Here is a 25,394-nt window from a genome sequence, read left to right as displayed (position 1 = left end):
TGCTTTAGTTTCCTGATTTCTTTTCTTTTCTAAATACACTCATCTGATTATAATTATTCATGCATTGCTGCCTTTAAATAAATGTTCCTAATTCATAAAATGTAATTTCACTTGTTCTTTATCTTTGTATTTTAGGTGTTTAAGTAATGTATGTATTTTCATCATGTTTAATAGAGTTACTATAGAATGTTGTAAATTAGAGCCAGTTAAGGTTGATCATAGTGGTAGCACTGTAAAAATACAGTATATTATTGTAAAGCCTAGTTACAGTTAATTAAACAGTAAATCTCATACTCCACTATAGATGGCTTTAACCAAATCTACAGTAATTAACCGTTTAAGTAAATTACAGTACATGCAATGTACTGTAAAATAACAGCAAATACAGCTGCAAGGATTTATCTGTCAACCTTATATTTTACAGGAAAATGCAGCGGTAGATGTTACTGGAAATTACTGTTTAAATAAATTACGATACTGCACTCTTAAAAGTAAGTTTTGGCCACTTTATTAAATGAATGGTTGCAATTTTTTTTAATGATTTAGATAAACCTTATTCCGAGGAGTTCATTTGAAGTAATAATGCTAATAATTACATCAACTTAATATTATGTGTCATTTAAACTCAAACTTTTGCATTCGTTGATTTAAGACTAAATTCGAGTTAAGGCAACTTAATGAAATTGGCTTCATGACTAAATTTCTCTTTACCTAGAGGTCATGATTTAACCTTCCTGTTCGGGTCATTTCTCAGGAACAGCAATGATGTTCCTGGTTCAGTTTGACGGAAGCCAAAAAATCCATCAGTCTTGTTACTAACATCATTTCAACCAGTGTTTAGTGCAATGGTGTTCTTTACCTCTCACAGAAAACAGGTTTTAATGTACATTGGAATGGCCTACATATAAATGCAATAGTTTTACATGACATTGTTTTTTTTTTTTTGAAAAATGTTATTTTGTATTTTGAAATGTTTTCTTTTTATGGAGTTCATAAATTAGCACAAGGCACTTCTATTGTTCAGAGTGGATTTGCACATATGTGAAATGAACCATTTTCACTTTATATGTTGATTATGCATATTAAGCCAAGCACAAGAGGTTTCATACCTAAAAATACTTCAAACATTTTACTATTTATTACTTTAAAATGGGTCAATTGTCCCACAACATAACAGAAGGGTTAAGTCACCTCCCCTATCTACTAAACACTAAACTTTTTTTTTCAAATTTGCTAACTTAAAAACTTGTGTTTGTAATCATGATAATAAAGTACATAACACTTGAAATATCAATTTTTAAAAAATATATGTGAACACTAATTGAAACAGCTTAACTATTGTGAGCAATCAACTAAAAAGTTAATTTTTAAGAAAGTGGCAATTAGCAACAACTTTATATTTGTATTTGAATTCCCCAAACTCAATATAATTTATTGGTTGAACATAATATCAGTAGAGGTTGTCATAATTTCAAAAGACTGACATAATCTGCTGCTTTGCTGTAAAAAATACGCAAACGGTAGCACAAAAATACAAAAAACACAAACACAAACATCATTTGATATAAGACCACCAAACGTATCTTTAAGTTTTTCAGGAGGGTTTTAAAACAGCTTTACAGGATTTGATATAAAATTTGTTTCTTACTTGATTAGTGGAGTATTTGTTGTGGAGTAACAAGTATTAAGGATCAAACACTGATGAAGATGTTCAGTGAAAAATCATCAAATCCCTGTTGCTTCCGGAGGCGTTTGATTCGTTGCGGATGACATCAGCTGTGGAGTGAGTGTGCGAAAAAAAAGGGGGGGAGAAAAAGCCGGCGCTCTGTTCTCTCCCCGGTTACCGAATATGACACAATGTCTGCTGGTATAAAAAGCTAGGGCCACTCCTATCAGGGCTCCACTTGTATGTCTGGAGACCACTCCGGCTCTCTGCAGCGAATAAAGGGAGGAGGCTGCTGCTGCTGGGATCCTCAGCGCCTACAGGAGACACAGAGAGACAGAGGCAGACAGAGGAGAGGATGGCCACCCTGGTAGAATCCGCGGAGATGGAGACTTTAGGCAACACCGGGGCTTCTCCCACATCCTCCAGCCCCGCGCATCACTTCAATGACAGCAAATTTTACCTGCTGGTGGTTATCGGGGAGATCATCACGGAGGACCACCTCAAGTGTGCCATTGCGGACATAGAGAAAGGTAAGATGGAGCTTTACGAGGTGGGTGTAGGCCACCGACAGCTGAACTTCACGTCCCTAGAATGACTTGAACAGGGCTGTACAGCTCGGAAGTTGCTGCTTTTACAGTCATCAAGCCTGGATGACTTTCAAAGCTGCACCTGTTTGCTGCGCCGGATTTTACGCACGGTACGATTATGCGCATTACGCCTATTAATTGCTCATTAACCGTATCTGAGCCGTATTTAGTGTGCAGCTATGAGAAGTAGATGTAATGTTGTTCACAACAGGACTCTAGATCAGCCCCTCCCTGTAGCATCATCATAAAATATCGCCAAATAATCACATTTCCACCGCTCACAACCCACACGCATCTTCATAACCACAAACCCACTGTGCAGTCTGGCTCAGTTTGGGTCATTTTCCGGTCTCATTAATATCAGCAGGCCCGGTTGTTGTCATTCACGCACGTGGGCCTGCTCTAATACAGCTGACAGCAATGATTCAGCATCACATTTGGACGATGCGTCAACAATGCAGCCTACCGCGTTTCTATGGATCCAGAGCAGCTGCGATTTTCTCCCCTAGAACCTGGCGAGCTTTTAATTATGTGCGTCAAGCTTTTGTTTTGGAATCCACAGCCGAGGGGGGGGGGGGGGGGGGGGGGGCTCAACGAGGCTGCTTTTTTCTTTCATTGTGACACAAAGCTCGACCAAGATTGTGTTTCGAGACTAAAAATATTTACTTGTTCGTGAAGAGTAATAAACGAATCCCCCGTTCATCCTGTGGGGATATCATCATCATCATCATCATCATCATTATTATCCCGCATCCAGCTCTCTCATCCCACACCGGCTTGTGGGCGTGGCTCGGTCCGCACTGCGGTCCCTACGGAAAGCCACAAGGCCCGATCTTCATATCGAGCAGGGAGTTTGAGAGAATCTCCAGCTGCTGTAGTGGCGTGCGTCCCTGACCAGAGAGCACTGCTTGTGTGAGGGAGGAGAATATGGCGCAGTAACTGCGTGGGAGTAAAATCAAGGCTTTTATTGTAGGCTCTTCTATATATATGCAGACAGAGAGCTCCCTTGAAGGAAATTTTGACTTCTACATTTTTGTGCACTTTGTCACAAACCCTCCAAAAAATTCTAAATAAGGTGTTATATTTAGTTGAAGGTTAAATATGCAACTATGTAGACATAAGAATGAGTATATTTGAACGTTAAGATTGGAATTATCATCTGTGTGTATCACATTGAAAGAGGTTCAACCTGTTGGAGTCACACACTATTTTGTTGTCTCCTTTAATTATTATTTGAAGGTAATTGTGTAACTTCGAATTTTTTTAGAATAAAAGTTTGTACTTGACACTGTTGGGAAAATCTAAACTCCTTTTGTTCTGACGTTTTCCTCCCTCAAGGTCTTGTTTGCAGTGTCTACCAACCGTATTTGGATTAACATCATTTTTGTTACTCTGCCAGTAGCTTCTTCATTGGATCAAGTAAAACTACGTTTATCATGTTCACCATTTTTGCTCATTTTAATTCATTAACAGTTTAATTATAGTGCTGCAGTCTTTGCTTTAAGTTTAGACTTTCTATTGCAACACATTGAAATTGAACTTTTTTTTTTTACTAGTTTACCCCATTGTGTGTAGTTTACCCCAGAATGCCACACTAAAGTGTCCCTTTTGTGTGATTTTTTCCCCATGTTTTTGGAGGCCTTCATTAGGCCTTCTAAATATTAGGACCATCATACCACTATGACTCAGCAGCACAGTGGAGGCCATCAGTGCTTCTGGGCTTCACAACACAAACAGGGCTATAGATATTTCCTATGATAGATTTCTTTTCTCATGCCAAACCAGTAACAAGTCTACACATGTTGACACCAAGATTTTCCAGTGTATCGGCGGCAGAGGATTAGCAGAATAGATGTGTGGGTGACGGTGGGACTTTTCACATTTGGAAGACCTGTGCCAAGCTCTCAGTGCAAATCCACTGTGTGTTGATTCATTTCATCACCAGACAGTGGAGCTAACATATGTTTTTCTACCCTGGCATCTTCCCTTTATTTATGTTCTCGTTCATTTTTTTTCTTTGCCCGTGTGCGTGTGTGTTTGTGTTGCAGGGATTCGCTCATGGGACACCAACCTTATCGACTGCAACCTGGACCAGGAGCTGAAGCTGTTTGTCTCCAGACATTCAGCTCGTTTCTCTGCAGATGTCAGAGGTAAACTGGAAATAAAAGACATTTCCCCTGATAGTTTCATACTCACAGACTGATTAATGCTTTAATATGTTTCTAACAGCTTCCATGTCATGTTGCACATAAAACAGAACATTCCGTTATCCAGTGATAACTGGAAGAAACGCTCACAAACCAAGCAGCAACGTAAAAATACTCTGTTATAAGAAAGTCCTGCATACAAAATCTTATGTTATGTGACAGCACTAAAGGATTAGTAGCTGAATTGTGGAGAAAAATGAAAGGAATAGAAGGAAAAATGCTCATAGTGATGGTTTCTTTTTAGGCTTAGATTTCTGTAACTGAATGCAAAAAACATAAATTATCCAGAAATTAGTGCATCTTAAATCCTTTAAACAAGACTGTAGAAGATAGAAAATGGCATCAGAATTATAAATTATGTAATGTTCCTCTGTGCATTTAGTTTTGTAGGATAGTCACCAGTATCTACAGCTTTCTGGAAAATAAAGAGGAGCAAAGAAGAAGTATATCATCAGATGGACATACTCATGTAGCATGAAGTTGCCTCAAAATTGTATTAATGTAAAGTATATGCATGAATATATTTGGATTTCTCAGCAGTACACTGTCTCCTCACTGTTAGCTATAACCTCCTGGCAGCGCACTAAGCAGGCACTTTTATTACCAACGCCTGGATACCCCCTCTCAGCATTTTGTTGCATGGCGCTTTTATTGCCGTATCGTTTGCAAGGTGAAGGAGCGGCTCCATAAAGATGGAGCAGATCCAGTGTGGCAGGACATGTGGTCTGTCAGTGGGCAGTAAGGCCTTGACGGTCAGCAACAGTTAAAGCCTCTGCTTGGCTCTGCTCCACTTTGGAAAAGACCAGCAGGGGTTTCATACTTGGTTAGATGCATAAAATGGACTGATCTGGCCAAAAAAAGCACTGCAGCAAAACCCAATCTGCAGATTCATTTGGATGCATTAATATTCCTGTATCAGATCTCTGTATCAATGAACTGAAATACAGTAGGTTGAAATGTGATGACTTGTCCACAATGACATTCATTCCACCTTGTTTATACCACTTTCCCTTCCTCCCTTCTTCTCTCTCTTTCTTCCTCTTGTGTGCTGTTGCCTTGCAACTCGACATGCAGTTGATTCAGGAGTAATTAGCAGTGTAGAATCCCCAGTGGTGAGTGGCTGTCCATGAAAATAAGGAAGGGAGGGAACAGAGAGGGTGAGGGGCCTCGCTGCAAAGGAAGGAGGGTGAGGGGAAAGCAAAGGGTGGGAGGTGGAGTGAGACAAACAATAATACAGAGGGCTAGGAAGAAAAAAGATGGCAAGGACAGATTGTTAAAAAAAATCAACACTACCAAAGCAGTCGAATTGGAATAGTTTCACTCTCTTAAATTGTATGCTAAGTGTTTTTATCAAGAGAAATGTTGGACTTCTCTTCCTCAAAATTGCCCTAATGTGAACTACACTGTTTCCCTTGGCATGCATGGAGATTGTCAGCATACACAGAGTCATGATTTTTAATTTACATATGAATTATCGTGCATTCAGTGTTGGGCAAGTTCTCTAAAAGTGTAATAAGTTAAGCTCCACAATACATTCAACAGAGAAACAGAGCAAGCTAAGCTACATTAGCATGGCAAAAATAGTTAACTAACAGAAGATCAGCAATATTATGAAAAAGTAGTATCTCCCAAATGTATGCAACGGTTAGCTTGAGTCTACAGTTAAAATAAATAGAAGTATGTGATTTGGAATGCAGGTTACATGTATGATGAAAGCATCATGCATTAATCCTTATTGTTATTTCAGACTGTACTCAAAGCTCCACTGTGCTAATCTCTTCATAAATGCTGGATATGTGGGTCATGTGGATGCTACTACGCTTCTTGATCAATATGTGCTTTCCTGCAAGAAAGCTATTAGATTCAGAAAACGGTGCCATTAACACCACGCTACTGAGAAATGAGGTTAAACTAGTAACGCCACTACTTGTAGCAACGCTAATGCCAAACACAGTGTCTTTTGTGGGATTCGAGTTGCAAAAAGCTTTATAGGAATAGTGTGAAATTTTACACTTGTTCGTCCATAAGTGAAAGAATAGAAGATTGACAGAGCTCTCAGTCAATCAGATCAATATGAATCTACAGCCAGCAGTCGACTGGGTCACAGGATCCAAGATTCGATCTGTTTATCCATCAACCCTTCTGAAGCTCAAAACTGGCCGCCAGGTTTGAAAGGCATGTTAGCGTTCAAAAAAATCTGTAAAATTAGAACCGATTATATCGATTATTAACTGTAAAACCTAAAAGAACCATTGGACTTTCACCTTTTCAACAGTCTGTGTATAAATTCTGTCATATGCAGTTCTATCAGCCAAATCAACAAAATATAAGCCTCGCATTGTGATATTTCAGTACCAGCGCTTTATTCTACTTGTCTTTAAAAAATACAAATAAGCAAAAATAAATTCGTGGCTCAGCTGTGAACAACAGTCAAATAACAAAATTCAAGGTGCTTTCTGTGGAACTCGGCTGAACTGCAGGCCATGCTTCAAAAGAGTAGATAGCTGACAAGTGTGGAAAAAAAGAAATGTAGCGTTCTTTATTTATGATTTAAGTCATTTTGACTTTTGAAAACTGAACAAAGGACATTTTTTAGGTCATTCTGCTTCGAGCCAAAGTTTTGCTGTTTCCATAGAGATGCAGGTTTTTATATTACAGTGAAAAAGGAGCCCACAGTGAGGAAACATTTAACAGGAGCAGAAACTTGTGGCTTGTGGGTTTAGAAAATAAATTGGAAAAAAAAACATTTAAACTGTAGCTCTACTAATATAATCAACCAACACTGATCACCAAAACACAGACGATATAAACAGAAAAATATAGCACATTAACTAAACTATATTCCACGATTAACCTGGTTTTTTTTAAAGCATGAGTCTAATGAGACCTAAAAAAACAATAGAGATTCCAGTTTACATCCCCCACACAGTGTTCTAGCTGTGACGCAGAAGAGTGGTTTCAAGTTACTCATAAAAGTCCCTACAAGAAAGTGAATCAGCATTTTTCCTAAAATGTCAAATGATAGATTGAGCTTCTGGCCTATGACTAATTTTATCATTCACTTTACAAAAAGAAAACTCAGTGAAATGCCTTCACATGCCGCATTTTTTTTCGGTTTATCTTTGACTTTTAGAGCATTTATTGTTTATGGATGTGTGTTTGAAGGAAAGCCAGCAGGTGGTATCAGGCACAGCAGGACAAATGCAATTATCCGTCTGCTTGGTAGTGGACAGACCATCCGTCACATTGTGTTAGAGCAGAGACAGCCTGGACCCCTCGGTGGGGAGGAAAAGACAGGAAGGAGAAGGGGCTGGATGGGAGACCCCCAGTCTCTCCCTGATGGATATATGATACTCCTGCTTATGCATAGATTTCCCAGCAATCTGCCTTCAGTGCAGACAACACTTAAGTCTTAAAAAGCCACAAATCCATTAGGGACCTTTGGCTATGAGATGGTTGACGACAGCATTGCAGTTTATAATCAATAGTAACTCAAATCTGTGTTGACTTTTATTAAGAAATTTGCCCGAGATGAAGATCTTCCATGTTCTCAGCCTTTTCCTGTTTTCTATTGATTCTTCTACACAGGAACTCGTGGCTGGTAGCTGCAAATCAGCACATTGATTGAGCAGTTAGGCATCAATCGAGCCACGTGTCTGCTCATATTTATAGCTGGAAGAAATGTGCTACAAACAGGTGGTTGGACAGCATTTTAATGTAGTCATTTTTGCCTTTTTCCTGCTGGGTTATGATTCGATTTGACAGGTTAATTCCCGAGGATAATGACTGTAAAAGAGCTTAAAACCGAATGCTATTGATAGGCATCGTTGCTGTAACAGAGGTGACTGACTGTGAATCACGCTGTTAACTTCACACCCAGACATGTTGCTGGTTCCCTCTTTATCGCAGGGGGCATGAAAAGGAAAAATTGTGTGCTGCTGAATGTCACCAGGGTCAATTATTCTGCTGTGGTAGAGAAGAAAAAGAGAAGGGGATCCACCTGAATTACAATGCAAGGTCTTTTTAAATGCAAACGGAAGGAGGCCCTGAATTTAGTTGTTCCACTGATCTATTTTTGGTGCGGTGCCATCCACATTGACATTCCCGTCTGGTTCAGTCTGTGGCAGGCGGGCTATACCAGCCCCGGGTTTTCTGTTCAGGCCCAGTGCTCAGCGATGCATGTCACATTACCTCGCTTCCTGCTGAGACAGAGCCTCGCCGGGCGTTAAGGGTTCTCATATCGATCAAGGTAATTGTCAGGGTCAAGCAAGCTCCAGTGCACAATCTGTCATTTTTTGATGAGTGAGCTGAGACGAGGGGTGATGGTGGTCTTGACGGCGCGCGGACGGCTGTGTTTTCTGTTTCATCACACAAAAGGCCAGTAAGCAGGGCGTAACCCGCGAAGGCAGACAAAGAAAAACAAGAAGCGCGTCTATTACATTAGCAATTACAGATATGGCATGTGCACAGCAGAATGGGCAGGATGTGGATTGATTGTTCTCCCATTTCACCGACCAGTGAAAAGTGTTTTGTTCGTTGTTCTCATAGAGGGGCTCTGGTCATCACTTTGAGACTGCTGCCTCTTCAGTCTCAGCCAACCGGGTTCCTCCCAGAGTCGATTTTGATGATGGTGGCATTAAACTGACACAAATCTGTCCGCTCATGCAAAGGAAACAGCTTTTCATGAGGGGCTGTTTCAAGACTGTGTCAAAAAAATCGAGGCCCGACATTTTGGTCTTTGATCAGGTAGAACACAAAGGAAACCACAAGCTGTAGGTTCACATGTCAAGGCTTTCAAACACACAGACAAAGCTCAACTCAGATCTGAAATTAAACCAATAAAATAAATAATAAATAAAGCAAGATGGACAGGTATCATAACACTGTCACCTTCAAATCAAGAGTCTACATGAGGCAACATGTTTACAGGAATATTCCTTTAAAACAAACTGCCGTCTTTTGCTTGGCTTTTCAGTGTAAACTAATAAGTGTGAGCTATGGCTCTACTCTCCTGTGTCTGCTACAGGCAGCATTTTAGTCTTGTTTCAAACTGAAATAGCCAAAAATCATCACACTCACCTCCAAAGTATGTTTGCAATGCATTGCTTGTGCTAATTCACTGTCATTTTACAAATTTTGTTTAACTTTACTATTTTATTTACTTAATAATGAAACTAAAAATGAGGCACAAGCAGGTTTTAAGGCGTGTTGAAGCTCTGAAAACACCACAAAAAAAATTTCTGTGAAAGAAACCGATGCTGCTTTTGGTCTTACAAGCATCTGCCGTGATATTAAATTTATACCCAAGCTCAGAATTAAAGTCACACTAGAAACACTTCTCCCCACAGACGAATAATTCCATAAAACACGGGGGAGTGCAAAATCAAAACTGCTAAAGGGTTGATGATTGCCTGGGAAATAATGAAACCTAGACTCATTATTTCTACCTCTACTGAACTCCCCAGATTATCAGAGGCTAATGGTTATATACTGTGAAGGAGCCACGACAGTGAATGCAGGAGTTTTTCCATACAGAGTGACAGCCCTCCGGGGATAAGTGGTGAAGTTAATGGCTATATGTTCCACGATGAGAATCTGCAGTATGAAATATGTATGGAGGAATCAGTGAAGCAGTCAGATAGCTGCTGCAGCATCACGTCTCTGGAGAAAAGGCCCATTCTGTCTTCACGTGCTTCAGAATTTAGAGGTTATATCCAAGCAACACCTTGCTGCCTTTGCATTTCTTGCGGCAGCTTTTCATTTTGTGTTAGTTTTTCATGGAGCAGATTGATCTAAATGAGCAAGCTGGTTGGTTTCGTAGGAATGTATTGAGTCAAGCATTTAAAAAGAAATACGATAACAAGGAGGAGAAACAAAGAGACACCGTGGGGGTGACTGGGTTGTGTTTGGAGGAAAATAATGAGACATCGTGTTCATGTCAGTAAAACCTCCCCCATCAAAACACGCATATAGTCGGATCAAAGTCATTATCATAATCAATCATCCAAAATGTAGGATGATTGATTATGAGCATGTCACGCCCCGCTGTTCATTTTGCTCCCTTTAGGAGTCAAAATGTGTCTTATTGCAAAGTGCAGCCGACTGAAGTCTTTCTGGTCCTTTGTTGACAGAGACTAAACAACTATTGAGCCGTACAGTGAGGCAGAAAATCGTTGAGTCACATCTGTATTGTTTGTCATCTCACAGTCAGACAGGAGAAGTCAAGTAGAGCTGAAACAATTAGTCAGTTGTCAGGAAAATAATTACATATTTTGATAACTGATTGAAGTTTTTGAAGCAAAACGGGCAAAGTTTGCTCTTTCCTGCTTGTCAAACGTGACTGTTCCGCTGTTTTTTCTTCGTCCTCTTTTATGGTACATTGAATATCTTTGGGTTTCAATCTACCGGTCGCACTAAAAAACTGGCATTTGAAAGCACCATCTTTAATTGTGCGCCAGTTTTGCTTTTAACATCTGACTGGCAATGATTAATTGATTAACTGAGAAACTAAATGGCAAAGTGATCGATGATGTAAATCACCATCAGCTGGTGCTGCTGCTTTTTCATTTCAAACATCTAACAATTTTGTGGAGCCTTATTCTAGCTAAATTTATAAAACGTAGTAATCATTGCCATTTTGATTTCTCATAATGCATAAATAATGACGAATATTTGTAATAAGGATGCTTTAAAAGGTTGCATAACTACTTTAAATCTCCCATAGTCAGTTTTGTAGAGCCCAGAATCCTCATGCAGCTCTGCAGAATGCTTTAGCGTCGTTCTTGCTCCAAACACAGTCAAACAAAGAACATAATCAACAAAAAAATCCATCATTGTAGTTTTCATTTTAATTAGTAAGCGCCCCCTGAATCAATTAGTAGTGAATTCTTGTTGCTAACATAATGATATTTAATTACACAGCAAAAAAAAAATCTTCCTGTATGATCACCAGCCATAATGCAGCTTTACAGAAATAAGCGGCACGATACCTCACAACAAAGGAAGATAGAGGACTGATTTAATTCAGAAGCAGGTTTCAAGTGGAGGGGTGGGGATTCAGGGGGCTGTTATACTTCAGTCTCCAGAGATTTCATCCATCTTAGTGATAAAAGAGCTGTACACTGCAGCGAACATTAACATTTACACAGCCATATTGCAGCTGCCACTTCATCTGCCCTTGATGAATTAGTTGATAAATTTGCAGAGCGCTGCCCCTCGTAAGAACCAGAGGAGCGGAGGTTCATTGGGGTTTTGTAATCACAGTTTAATGTCAGACAATCTCAAACTGTGACACTATTAAAGGCATTGCGGAAGTGAATATTGCATATTGTTTTGTCTTTATATTGATTTTTTTGTATGTAGGGGGTTGGTATTTTGAGACTTCCTGGAGATGAAAGTCGATTTAGAAGGACAGACATGAAATATGACAATTTCCCCCTTGGTGGTTTGACTCACATGACTTACATTACGTCTAAATAAAGTACAGCAGCACTGAAGGATTGACCCATAGTAATTCTTCTACATCTGAATAATTCAAAATGACCTGTTCTTTGCAATGCATCATGTTTTCAAAGGGATGATTGTTGTGGTTTGATAGCCTAGCCGCACTAGACAACCCACGGCAACGAATTTAATTCTCTGCCAGGGTGGGTCTAGTTACCCTCCATAAGGCTCGAGGCTGGATTCTCCTAAAACTGGCCGGACGAATCACCATGAAGTGTAGAGTCAGAAGGCGGGCGTAACGAAGTGACGACAGAGGCGCGACGATTCTGACAGAAACAACCGGCGCACAATAAACAGTTATCTTTCGACTCGGCTTTGGCCACAGCCCTTAAAGATTTGAAGCTAAAATTCAACTTGAAAGATAAACAAAGGACGGCACTGAAGTGTTTCATTGAGAAGAAAGACTTATTGGGACTTATGCCGACGGGATATGGCAAATCCTTAATATACCAGTTGGCTCCGCGGCTCCGCTGGTTGGGAAGCTAACGGGACTTAGCCACAATCCGCCGGTGCTCTAGGAACTACGTCAGCCTATTCGTTGCGTTGATTGGTTGTATACCTACCCAATTGCTGCAGAGGGATTTGATAGACAACCTTTTAGCCCGCCTCCCTCCCTGTTGAGCTTCCCTAGACCCTTGTGCCGTCAGAAACATGGGTGTAGCGTGGCTAGGCTAGTGGTTTGATGCATTTTAGCAAATTTTGAGAGATTTTCTGAAGATAATATGAACTGCCACTGATGATTATCTTCATCATTGATTAGTCTGCCAATTATTGTTCTGGAATACCAACTAATAATGTGCTTGACAAATCAGCACATCACCAAGATGATGTTCTGAGTGTCTTTTGTTGTCCGACCCACAATCCAAAGCCTCAAAATATTCAATTTGTTTTCTTGTGAAACAAAGTTAAGAAAAAAAGGAAGTATTGTTAGGCTGTAGCTGTTGCATGGTTGGCATTTTTGTGAGAAAAATGGTCACTAATTAATTTTCTTGTGAATCAACCAGTTTCTTAATTGATTAGCGATTTCATACCCAAGTAGTTTCTTGGTGATTTTTTCCTGACATATTTTTATTCATAGTTGGCTCATTTTTCATCGCTACATAAAGTCCTGCATCTCTATGGAAACAGAACAACCATGGCTACAAGTTGAGAGAGCTCAAAAAGGTCTTATGTGCAGTGTGACAAAGTTATGATGTCATAAATCATAAGACAAAAATTAAAGTTTAATTTCTTTAATTATCTATTTTACAAAGATTGGAAAAAAAAACTAGAATCAATATGTACAAAATTTATCCAAGTTTACGCATGTGTTAAGAATACAGGGAAAAAAGTGTGACCCTACATACTAAAGGCATTTTACCACTTATATTTTTAATTTGTTTCCATATTTGTCTCCTTTTCTGCTATGTTTAAACACAGCCTGCAGTTCAGCCAAAATCTCTGTCAAAAATCTGACAATTCTTTTTTTTTAACACTTTGCATCTCTGGTAAATAGTGGAATTGTGGTGATTTTTAACAGACAACATGCCTTTTCAACCCACTTTTTGGTAATCTGTTGAGCTCTAATATGCATAACATGCAGTTAATGGCGCATTACTAATGTTTGGCAACACCAGAGCATTAAACATGCGGACACGAAATCCACAACAGTCCTGTGTCTTGGTATGATGAAAATATATGACATTGCTTTGTTTTGTTCTGCAACTATTTTGTCTCCAGGGCAGAGGATTCTTCACCATAAAAGTAATATCCTGGAGACGGTGGTGCTTATCAACCCTTCAGATGAAGCAGTCAGTACCGAGGTAAAAATGAGATGTATTTGTTGTTGACAAGCTACCATTTTAATATGACCGCTTCCTTATTGTTTCTGTAGCTTCATCTTTTTTTTCCTCTTATCAAGAGCATGTTCCACAGATCCATTTAAACATTTACAAAAGAGTTACAGCCTCAAAAGGATTATTATTCAGCCCTGACTTTCCACTAGTCTGTTGCTGATGGCTGAAATGAGAAAACAAGAGCAATAAAATATCTAAGATACAAGATAAATACTTCATTTACTGCTAGAAAAGCGAGTGTAGTGTTTTATTAGTTTTTGCAGTACAGCTTTTACCACACTTTAATGGAAAGAAAGAAATAGGAGAGTTGGGAGCATAGATGACACGGGGTTTTCTCTTGTGTCACTGCTCCTTTTCAGTGCTGCCTCCGCCTCCTAGCTATGTCTGCAGTCAAACTGTGCATTAATAATATCTCAGAGCGCAGCAGGATTGACCTGGCCAGCCGCCCAGAACAGCTGATGTTGCTGAAGTTGAAAAAAAAGGAAAAACACCAGCAGAAAGAGGGAGAGGCAGAGAGATAGAGGGATGAAAGGAAACTTAGCAGAGTGGACGGCAAGAGAACAAGCCAGCGAATTAGCTAATGGATTTGAATGACGCGAAACTAGTGGTATTTCAAATACACAAAATCATTAAACTGATTGCTGCAGCAGTAAGGTTTTGTGTTCCCTTTCTCTGTAATATCAGTATTACCAAGCACTTTTTGTCTTTCTTAAGCAGACACAATAAATAAATACAAGTTTACATAACATTGTATTTGTGTACATTTATCCAGATTTTTGATACAGATTAATCTTTTGTTCTTCTTTCGGTTTTCAGGCCCGTTTGATGATCTCAGACACTGCCAGACACAAGCTTTTGGTCCTGTCAGGGCAATGCTCTGAAAACACAGGGGAACTGATTCTTCAGTCTGGATCTTTCTCTTTCTTCAACTTTATAGACATATTCACTGACCAAGAGGTGAGTCAACATTAGGAAATTCTTGTGATGACACAAAATTCACAGACAAGCCTTAGTTTGATTTGTAATAATCTAAAATACTCAAATACTCAAAAAATGCAAGGTGTCCCACCTCCTAAAAAGCTGGAAACATGACATTGTTGCACACAACACACGCTTAAAAATTACTGTCACGTACTGAATCTGGAATTGCATCACTGATTTCAATATGTTTCAAAATTAAAAATCGTCTAATTTTTCTCATGCCCAGATTGGTGAGTTGCTCAGCACCATTCACCCAGCCAACAAAGCCAACCTTACACTGTCGTGCCCCGAACAAGGCGATTGGAAGAACTCAAACTTGGACAAACACAACCTGCAGGACTTCATCAATATGAAACTAAACGCCACTCACATCCTCCCTGAAATGGAGGGTCTCTCAGAGTTCACAGAGTATTTATCTGAATCTGTAGAGATCCCATCTCCTTTTGACATGCTAGAACCTCCGACCTCAGGTGGATTCCTCAAACTCTCCAAACCATGCTGCTACATTTTCCCCGGTGGTCATGGTGACTCTGCTCTCTTTGCCGTCAATGGCTTCAACATGCTGATAAATGGAGGTTCAGACAGGAGGTCTTGCTTCTGGAAGCTGGTGAGACATCTAGACCGGGTGGACTCCATCCTGCTGACCCACATTGGTGACGACAACCTGCCAGGCATCAATAGCATGCTGCAGAGGAAGGTTGCAGAGCTTGAAGAGGAACAGTCTCAGGGTTCGACAGCTAACAGTGACTGGGTGAAGAACATGATTTCTCCAGATATTGGCGTTGTGTTTGTCAATTTTCCTGAAAGCCTGGAAACCCCTGAACCTAATTACAGAGTGCGCAGGAATGTTGAGGAGGCAGCGGTCACTCAGCAGTTCATCAGCAAGCTAAATTTAAGAACGGAACCTTTGCAAAGGCCTGTGGGAAACACCATAGAACCAATCACACTTTTTCAGAAAATGGGTGTTGGGAAGCTGGAGATGTATGTGCTTAATCCATCAAAGAACAGTAAGGAGATGCAACACTTCATGAAGCAGTGGACAGGTAGTGAAAAAGACACCACTTCCATTCTTCTTCCGAATGGAAAAGAATCTGAGTTCCCTCTCTCTTACATGACTTCAATCTCTTCACTGATTGTGTGGCACCCTGCTAATCCCTCAGATAAGGTTGTGCGTGTTCTCTTTCCTGGAAATGCCACCCAGCATCACATCTTTGATGGTTTAGAAAAGCTAAAGCATTTGGACTTCTTGAAGCAGCCAGTTGTCACTCAAAAATCGATGTCTACTAATATGCCGTCAACGCCAACCCTAAAGCAAGCTAAGATGAAACACAGAACAGACAGCAAAGAGAGCCTGAAGTCTACCCCAAAGCCATCACCAAGCAAAAACATCAGGAAGGAATCCAAGGAGGAAACACCAGAAAAGGCAAAGACAGATGGAGAATCAGCTCACGAAAAAACACAAAAGTCAGAGAAAAAAGAAAAAGTCCCGCTGAAGAAGGAAAAGGCTAAGGCACCCGAGAAAGAATCAAAAGCAAAGGCAGAGCAAACAGCCCAAGATGAAACACCAGAGAAAAAGAAATCTGAGATAAAACCCAAAACTGAAAAGGAAAAGATTGTGAAGAAGGAGGCCAAAGTATCTGTGGAGAAGAAAAGGGAGGTTAAAAAAGAAGCAGCAAAGAAAGATGATACCCTCAAACAGGAAGCAAAAAAGGAGGAAAAAGTAAAGAAAGAGGAGGCAAAGAAAGTTCTTAAAAAGGATATCAGAAGAGACTCACCAATGAAAGAGAAGAAGGAAGAAAAGAAAGACCTAAAGAAAGATGTCAAAAGGCCCTCTAAAGACATGAAAAAGGCATCCACAGCAGGTGAAGACAAGACTCTCAAACCAAAGCCTCTGAAAAAAGATGATGCTTCAAAGAAAGACACAGGAGCTCTATCAAAGTTAAAAGATAAAGGAAAGTCAAAGGTTACAAAGAAAGACACAAAGGTGGACAGTAGCAAACTGGCAGCTACTGCTGCTGCTGTTGTAGAAGATCCAGAAGCAGAAAGATCTCTGATGTCGTCACCAGAGGACCTCACCAAGGATTTTGAAGAGCTCCGGGCTGAAGAGCTGGTGGAGGATGATGCGACTGTGCAACAAAATGAGGGAGAAAAAGTTGTGATCCACCATGAAGAAATGATGCAGACCAAAGAGTCCCCCGAGGCATTGGAGTCTGTAGATGAGGGTATAACAACAACAGAGGCAGAAGGAGAAAATGGAGAGACTCCAGAAGAGCAAGTACTGAAGGGAAAGCTCAATGGAAGTGTATCTGAGAAGTTTGAAGATGAGGGGACTGTAATGGAGGAGACCTCTGAGGGAGGAGATTATGAAGAGAAAGGAGAAACAGAAGAAGTTTATGAACCACAGAGAGTGGAATTAGATAAGAATAATTTTAGTCCCTGTATAGATGCGCACCAAGCTAAACATGATGAAGTGATACAAGAAAAGGTTGTTGAGGACAATGATGATGTGACCAATAAAAATGTAGAAGATGAGCATGTTGTTCAGAGAGATACAGAGAAACCGAACCTGTTTGTATCCTCCTCACCCAAAGTGTCCTCACCAGTTTCTCCGGCTGCATCTATCCACAACGAAATGCCTCCAGTTGGCTTTGAGAGCTCAACAGCTTCAGATGACGAGAACAGAGATGAACCCCTTGAGGATTACACTGTCGCATCCGGCCACACTCAATCCACCATTGAAATCTCTAGCGTGCCTACTCCCATGGATGAGATGTTGACTCCCAGGGACATTACCAGTGACGAAGCCACCAATGAAGAGACTGAATCTCCATCTCAGGATGTTGGCAAGTTTGGGATTTCAGTATCTGGAGAGTTTGACAGGAAGAAGCTATCTCCACTTCAGGATATTCCAGGGTCAGATCATTCTCAGAGTAAGGCCACAGAAGGCCAGGACTACAACCATTCTGCTTCTACAATATCTCCCCCTTCCTCACTGGAAGAGGATAAATTCTCTAAGGAGCTTCCCTCACCAGGGAAAGCAGAACATTTTGAAAGACATGATGCTGACCCAAACAGACTCAGTTCAGTATCCACAACAACACCTCTTGTACGTTCTCCCTCAGTGGACCGCAAGGATATTGTTGATTCTCCATCACTGTTTGCAGCTCCAATAGAACTGTCCACCACACTGGCTGGATGTGCCAAAGTAGCAGCTGATTCCTCCATCAGCCCAGATGACAAGACATTGGAAGGAGCTAATTCACCTCAGTCTTCTGGTCACACACCTTACTATCAATCACCAGTAGATGAAAAAGCAGGAGCTATACCACCTGTGTCAGAAGAAAAAGCACAGGGCCCAGTAATTGTGGAGGTCACAAGTGATAAAGAAGACTCCAACAGAGTTACCCCAGAGCCTGATGAACGAGAACCAGAAAGTTCCTCGCCAGTAGAGAGGGAAGCGTCCTCTCCCAAGAGCCCGCCATCACTAAGCGAGCCTGATTCCCCAATGAAGAAGGAAAAGTCACCCTTTGACATAGATCCTAAGAAATCTGGAGAAAACGGCCATTCAGTTTTGTCCACAGCACCAGCGACCAAACATGAATCAGACACCAATCCTTTCACAGCTTTTAAAGAGGAAAGTAAAATGTCCATTTCAGAGGGCACCACATCAGACAAGTCTGGGACTCCCCTGGAGGAAGTTGTGGCAGAAGACACATTTTCACATTTAGCTTCAGCATCCACAGCCTCCCTGGCCACCAGCTCCTTGCCAGAACCAACTACTGACTCTCCCTCCCTTCATGCTGAGGTGGGGTCTCCTCACTCCACTGAAGTAGATGACTCTTTGTCTGTTTCTGTTGTTCAGACCCCTACTACCTTCCATGAGGCTGAAGGATCTCCAACCAAAGAAGATAGCCCAAGACCTATGTCTATTTCCCCAGACATCTCACCGAAAACGAAAAGCAGGGCACAGATGATGGACACAAAATCCCCAGAGCACTCTACCATGTCAATAGAGTTTGGCCAGGAGTCCCCTGATCACTCTTTAGCCCTGGACTTCAGCAAACAATCTCCAGAGCACCCATCAGCTGGCAGCAGCTCACGTGCTACGGAGAATGGCCCAACTGAGGTGGACTACAGTCCCTCAGATGGAACAGATGTAAGAGCATCTGGAGAGCCCAACTCTGCAGTAGATAACTCTTTGCATTTTGAAGAGAGCGATTCAGCTCGTGCCATGTCGGCAACTCCATCAGATGGATCTCAGTCCACTCCATCAGTAACAACCCCATGTCAAATGACGGATGTGTCACAAGCTGTTCCAGAGCAAGCAGATAAGTCTCCTGCCACCCCAAAGGCATCTTCTCTCACCAGTTACCCCCATTCCGATGAGCCATCCCCAGTGCTTGGAAGTCCCCCAGCTAAAGACAGGAGCAGCAGCCCAGTTTTACCATCTGCACCATCTGTGGAGAGCATAGCTAAATCTGACACACAGCAGAAATATGACAAGTCACCCTCACCTCCTACAGCTACTTCCCCATTATCTTCTTTCGCTGTGTCGAAAGAGGAGGCAATTTCCCCAGCGAAGGAGACAAATCCCTTTAAATATGAAGGTTCTACATTTGAGAAAAAATCCCCTGTGAGTCCCAAAGTTCCTTCCCCATCATATCTACCTCTCTCCCCTAATTACGATTCTGCCTGTGGCTCCAGGAACCCAGACACCAAGAAGAGTCCCTGTGCTCCATCCAAGACAGATGTCGACCTCTGCTTAGTCACTTCATGTGAGTACCGTCACCCCAAGACAGAATTATCCCCATCTTTTATCAACCCTAACCCCCTGGAATACTTCATTAATGAAGAGAATGCCTTGGATGAGGAAAAGCCTTTGGCTAAGTCGGGAGGAGGACCCCCACCCCCAGGAGGCAAGCTTTCTGCCAAGCAATGTGAGGAGACCCCACCGACATCCATCAGTGAATCTGCCCCCTCCCAGACAGATTCAGATGTTCCACCAGGGACAGAAGAGTGCCCTTCCATCACAGCTGATGCCAACATTGACTCTGAAGACGACTCTGAGACTCTACCCACTGACAGAACCTTGACCTACAGACATGCCGATCCTCCTCCGGTGGCACTCAGGGACTCTGCTCCATCTTCAGGCCACCATGATGTCTGCATGGTGGACCCAGAGGCACTCAAGGCTGAAGAAAACCTCCACAATGCAAACACAACCGGTGGAGAGAAATCCAACAAGAAAAAGCTCTTGAAGAAATCCTCATCACCAGCTAGAAAGAGTGGTCTATCAAAGGTGAAGGACTCAAAGACGGCCTCTCCTAAAAAGGGTGTCGGAGAAGGGAAAGATGCCAAAAATGCAACCAACACCTCTGCATCCCGAGGTGTAAAAAGTGCAACATTAGGTGAGTCCTTTTTCATTATCACTATTTCGGTCTCTACTACCACACATTATAACTTCATATTTTTGAAACATTATCTAAGAGAAAGATATATGCTTGCAGGTACAGGCAGCGGAAAGGCATCAGGTGGGGCATCTTTGCCCAACTGCCCTCCCATGTACATGGACTTGGTTTACATCCCCAATCACTGCAGTGCCAAAAATGTGGATGCTGAGTTCTTTAAGCGTGTCAGATCGTCTTACTATGTGGTCAGTGGCAATGACCAGACAGCTCAGGAACCCAATCGGGCTGTCCTTGATGCTTTGCTGGAAGGAAAGGCCCAGTGGGGAAACAATATGCAAGTAAGTTACGAGTATTAATGTAGCAGTTCTTTGTAATAATGCAGTATTGTCAAATTAAACTAAGTTCCATTGGCCTCTGCTAATAATGCTACCAAACATTGCATCCAAGAAAACATTTAGGATATCAGAAGAGAAGTGTACGGAAAGGAGATAAATAAACAGAAAGACATTTTTCTGTAAGTAGAAGGAAATATATGTGAAGGGTTAAATTTAAATTCCTCGTTCTCCCTTGTGTCAGGTCACTCTGATTCCAACCCATGACACCGATGTGATGAGGGAGTGGTACCAGGAGACCCACGACAAGCAGCAGGAGCAGAACATCATGGTCCTGGCCAGCAGCAGCACTGTCGTCATGCAGGATGAGTCGTTCCCAGCTTGTAAGATAGAGATGTAGGAATGTTCCGCGAGAGATTCGAAGTGGAAACCCAATCCATGTAGCATAAAGCCTAAGCTGACACTTAAACACTTATATGCTAGAATGAAATAAATATCTGCCATGAGGTTTAACTAACACTGATACAAATTAGCTTTGAAGGGGTCCATGCAAAGGACAATGTTTTTATTATGTATAAAGTAATGCATCCTTGAAATCCTCAATCTGATTCTAAAATATAAACAGACTGAACTTGGGGGGGGGGGGGATAAGAAATCAAATAAACCAGCCAAGTCATGACTATTCAAATATGCTAATTCCAGTTCAAAAAATGATGCTTGTCATTGATGTATTGAGTTTCCTCTGCATCCCAAGATCAAATATGTGTGAGCTTTTAATCACTTCAACTGCTTTGAAGGAACAAAACTTCCCTGGATCTGGTATGTTCTGAAATACTGGCTGTTGTCCACACCAAAGGATAAAACAACACTTGTTCTGTTATTGCCTTAGGGAATCAAAGTGAATGTATCAGAAATGGTGCAGCAAGCAGAAGATTGGACAGGTAACCCTAAGCACCAGAGCTTGATTCCAAAAATGACTGTTAAATGGATACAGAGCTGAATGATGGTAAATATAGCTTGACTTGAAGGGACACTCAACACCGATTAACGATGATATGACGTTTGACTTCTTATTGATCACGAGTGAGTCAGAGTGCACGTACAATTCTGAAATTGTTCTCTGTGTTTTTAAGTTGGCTGGGTTTTATTACATTTATTTATTTATTATTTGATGAATGTCTATTTTTGTCCAGTTTATGTTGCTGCTAATGTATTAGTAATAATTTATTACGTTAGATTTAAATCATTGTGCTTGATTGTCCAGACAGCCTTTCACACTTGTGCAACATGAAGTTGCTTCATTATACTCTCCCTTGCCTTCATCGCGTCTGTAAAATCTCTTAAGAGGACTGCCTTTTATTTCAGATTGTCTGTTTTATTTACAGATTTAAAAGTTGTTTCAAGAAGAGAAAACCTGATCTTATTTCTTAGAGCTGTTTTTTATGTAATCAATGAGCTACGGGAAAGCTAGCCTTTTCCCACTGTAAAGCTGGTGAAGCAGGATATTTTCATAAACCTTAAAATGTCTTGTTTTTCTATAGCATTGTACTATAATTATAAATAGCTTTGTGGCTAATGGAGTGGTTGGAAGACATGCATGAGTTATGATACATTAGGATTTTTCTCTTTTTTTTAAATGGGGATTTTGCTCAGACCTGCATCAAGAACAACAGGGCTTTATAGGCTAAATAAATAAAAGGAAGGAGCATTTTAGGATTTTTGCAAGTTGTGCTAGGACATACAGTACGCACTCTTCACTAACTCCAGCGATTGCCAGTGGCACTTAACCTTGCCAGCAAGTTGATTTCTCGCGATATTTGTGAGTTCACAAATCTCTCAAGAAAGCATCTTGTACCGCTCCCGCTTTCACTGTTTGGACAGAGCCAAGTTGGCACGGGCCAATCACGCAGCAGTATTCATGTGTGGGGCGGGATATCCGGGTGTGAAGACGACAGCACTCTGGACGACACCAAGTGCCAGTAGATCAAAACAAACATGGCAACGGAGGACAACGATCGTGTAGATGCTGCTATTAAGTCAGTTTAGCCGAATCTCGTATCGCTTCTTTGAAGGAAGAACAACGAGAGGTGCTTTGCGCATTTCTGGATGGTAAAGATGTTTGTGCTTTTTTACCTCGGGGTTTTGGTAAGAGTTTAATCTACCAATTGGCTCCGCTCGTTGTGAAGATCCCGCGATTGGCTAAAAACAAACCTGTCAGAGGCGGGACATACTGTTGCATTGTCCAATCCGTGCCTCTTTCCTCCGAACGGATTTACATGTAGCGGTCCCAGATTGATATTGTGGAGTACTGTCAAGTACTACACAATTATTAATCTGGCTATTGCCAGGTTAAGTGGCACTGTTTTGATGTGAAACTTGATTTTGGGTGCAGCACATTGTAGTTTTCCAGGTTGATGTTGAGCATTTAGGGAGGCTGAAATCTTAAGCCAGAATGAAAGGGAATGAGCTTCTAGTAGAAGCATCCTCTTGAGAAAGGGCAGCACACTGAGGTGAGAGTGAGTCTGTTTTAGGTGAAAGTATGGAAGACAAAAACTAGACACTTTATACACAAACAAGACACATACCAGACTAACAGTACAGAGGCCACAGATCAACTTTGACAGCTTCTGGAGAAACATTTAACAAATCACAACATGATGATTACAGGCTTTGGTACTTTGGGCTCTTCAGTCAACTCACCAACTTCACCAGATATTCCTCAAATGACGTCAGGTGTTCATGATACCACAAAAGAGCTGTTTTCCTGCAGAGGAACCTCAAACTAACACCGTGACCTTACCGTCAATCAACAACATACCTACAAACTCTGAACTGACATTTCTCTTGAACTGACATTTCTCTTTTCTCTGTCTTCTTTCTCTACACTTCCTCTCTTTCTCTCTCCATCTATTTATCTGCCTTTTCTCCTTATCTTTCTCTTGGGAGAACTTTAATAATGTTTGTCTGCAGCTGTGTGGTATATTTGTCTTGTGATCTCGCATCTTCTTGGCCCCTTTCCCAAACTCATATGTAACCTCTAGCAATTAGTTTCAAGTGAAGATATCCCTTAGTGCTTTCTGATGTTTGTGTGCAATATTTCCTCTATCCATATGGCGAATCTAATGTAAGAGGAACCACTACTAAAGAACAAACATTCAAAAATGACCACAATAAAATCTGTTGTGAAAAAAATGAGGATAAGTGTTTTTGTCTTTTTATGCATTTATAGAGCTCACTTGTGGTATCACATATCACGAAAGCAAATATTTTCCTGAGAATACATACTGATATTATTTTACAAAATCGTTTGTTCTGTTGAGTTTTATTGGATGTACAGACTCAACCAAATCAAATTCAAAGCTAACAAGTGTTGAAATCTCACTCATAAGTCAGGATGCTTCAAATGTAGATATGTAATGAATGTACTTGAAGTATGTGGGGGAAAAAAGAAGACATTGATAATGTTAATATGCTTACCTTTATTTTATTCAATTTCTACTTTTTTATGAGTTGTATCCCCTGTTGCTGCAAATGATCGATAACAAAATATGGCATGGCTTCTGAAGGTTTTGAGAACCACTGGTTTAAGTTGCTAACATGCTAGCACATGCCAATTGTCCACAAGGTTTCTTCAGGTCTAACTGACTGATAAGAAGTCCCAGATATATTTAATTGTGACCCGAAGAGCACATGGTTAATGGACCACTAACAGCCCAAAACTGGGTAAGCAGTTGTGAAACTACCAGGTCACGGATGACTCATAGTATTAAAGTTAATTCTGGGGGAGATGTCAAGTCTACATTAGAAGTACCTGATAAGTGGTTCCATGGATCCCATAATCTGTATAAAGTTGGTCACATTAGTTTAACATAAATGGCTTACACCTGCCATTGGTGGGACACATTAACCATGCAAATCGGAGGTGACAGTATATATCTGGAACCTCATAAGAGGTGGAACATCTTCAAGAACCACGAAGTTTATTTAGAGTTCATGCCAAGGTGAAAATTAGTGTTTCAAATTTCATTTCAGTCTAATACCTGTGGAGACATGACACAATTTCAAACCTAACAAAACGCAAAAGACTCTCATGTCGACACCAGAGAAACAGTCAAAGGCTCATCACCATCAGTGTTTTTAGTCCAAAAGGACCACAAATTATATTAAAAAGAAAAGTTCATAACAATTAATTTGGCAGATATTAAGATATTAAAATTAAGGTAAATTTCCGCCCAATCACCTAATAGCTGCTGAGACATTTCACAAAAAACTATTTAAAAAGGCACACCATCAACCAGGGTTTCACTAGACTCAGTTAGTTTTATCCTCTGGGGACCATGAACATCAATATTTGAGGAATATTTAGTTCCTAGCTAAAATAGTGAACAGAATGCTGTTCCCATCATATTAAATGAACATGGCTGATAAAACAATTTTGTCAGGTACCTGAACAAAGATGTTACCTCTGCTTCAACAGAATTTCTCCTTGTGTCTTAGCTGCTGTGTTTGTTGGTGTTTCTCATCAAATGCATGATTAAAGTGGAATTTTTGGCTTCACCTACCTTGAATAAATCTAAATATATGGTTAACAAGCAGAAACAGAAATCGCTAACTGGCTCCATATAAACTCCCCTATTATAGTAATACGGAACAGAATTGTGGCTGCCATGGTAAAGTCATGCACTCATGGTGATATGATCGGCTTCAAGTGGCATCGTGGCCCAAGAGGAAAATTGCTTCTTTTTGCCTCCTTGGTGACAAACGTCCCTGAGAGGCTGACAGAGGTGAGGAGGGATTTATGTTCCCAAGAGAGACACAGCATAGACTGAAGGCTCAGTTTTACTAGTTTAGTATTAGCTTGTGTTTTTTTGAAGA

General features: G+C 40.9%; 1 protein-coding gene across 1 annotated transcript; it reads left to right on the top strand.

Moving 5' to 3' along the window:
• Positions 1 to 1,833: 1,833 nt before the first annotated feature.
• On the top strand, positions 1,834 to 23,714 carry map1b (microtubule-associated protein 1B). Its single transcript, XM_022219455.2, has 7 exons — positions 1,834 to 2,196; positions 4,302 to 4,403; positions 13,683 to 13,765; positions 14,615 to 14,755; positions 15,006 to 20,187; positions 20,287 to 20,525; positions 20,764 to 23,714. The coding sequence occupies exons 1-7, from the start codon at positions 2,022 to 2,024 to the stop codon at positions 20,917 to 20,919; spliced, it is 6,078 nt and encodes a 2,025-aa protein (XP_022075147.2). The 5' UTR covers positions 1,834 to 2,021; the 3' UTR covers positions 20,920 to 23,714.
• The last annotated feature ends 1,680 nt before the right edge of the window (positions 23,715 to 25,394 follow it).

This window comes from Acanthochromis polyacanthus, chromosome 18 (genome assembly GCF_021347895.1).
Source record: "Acanthochromis polyacanthus isolate Apoly-LR-REF ecotype Palm Island chromosome 18, KAUST_Apoly_ChrSc, whole genome shotgun sequence".
NCBI classification, from domain to species: Eukaryota; Metazoa; Chordata; class Actinopteri; family Pomacentridae; genus Acanthochromis; species Acanthochromis polyacanthus.
Note: the sequence above shows the minus strand (reverse complement) of the source record. Positions and strands in the feature narration are given on the sequence as shown.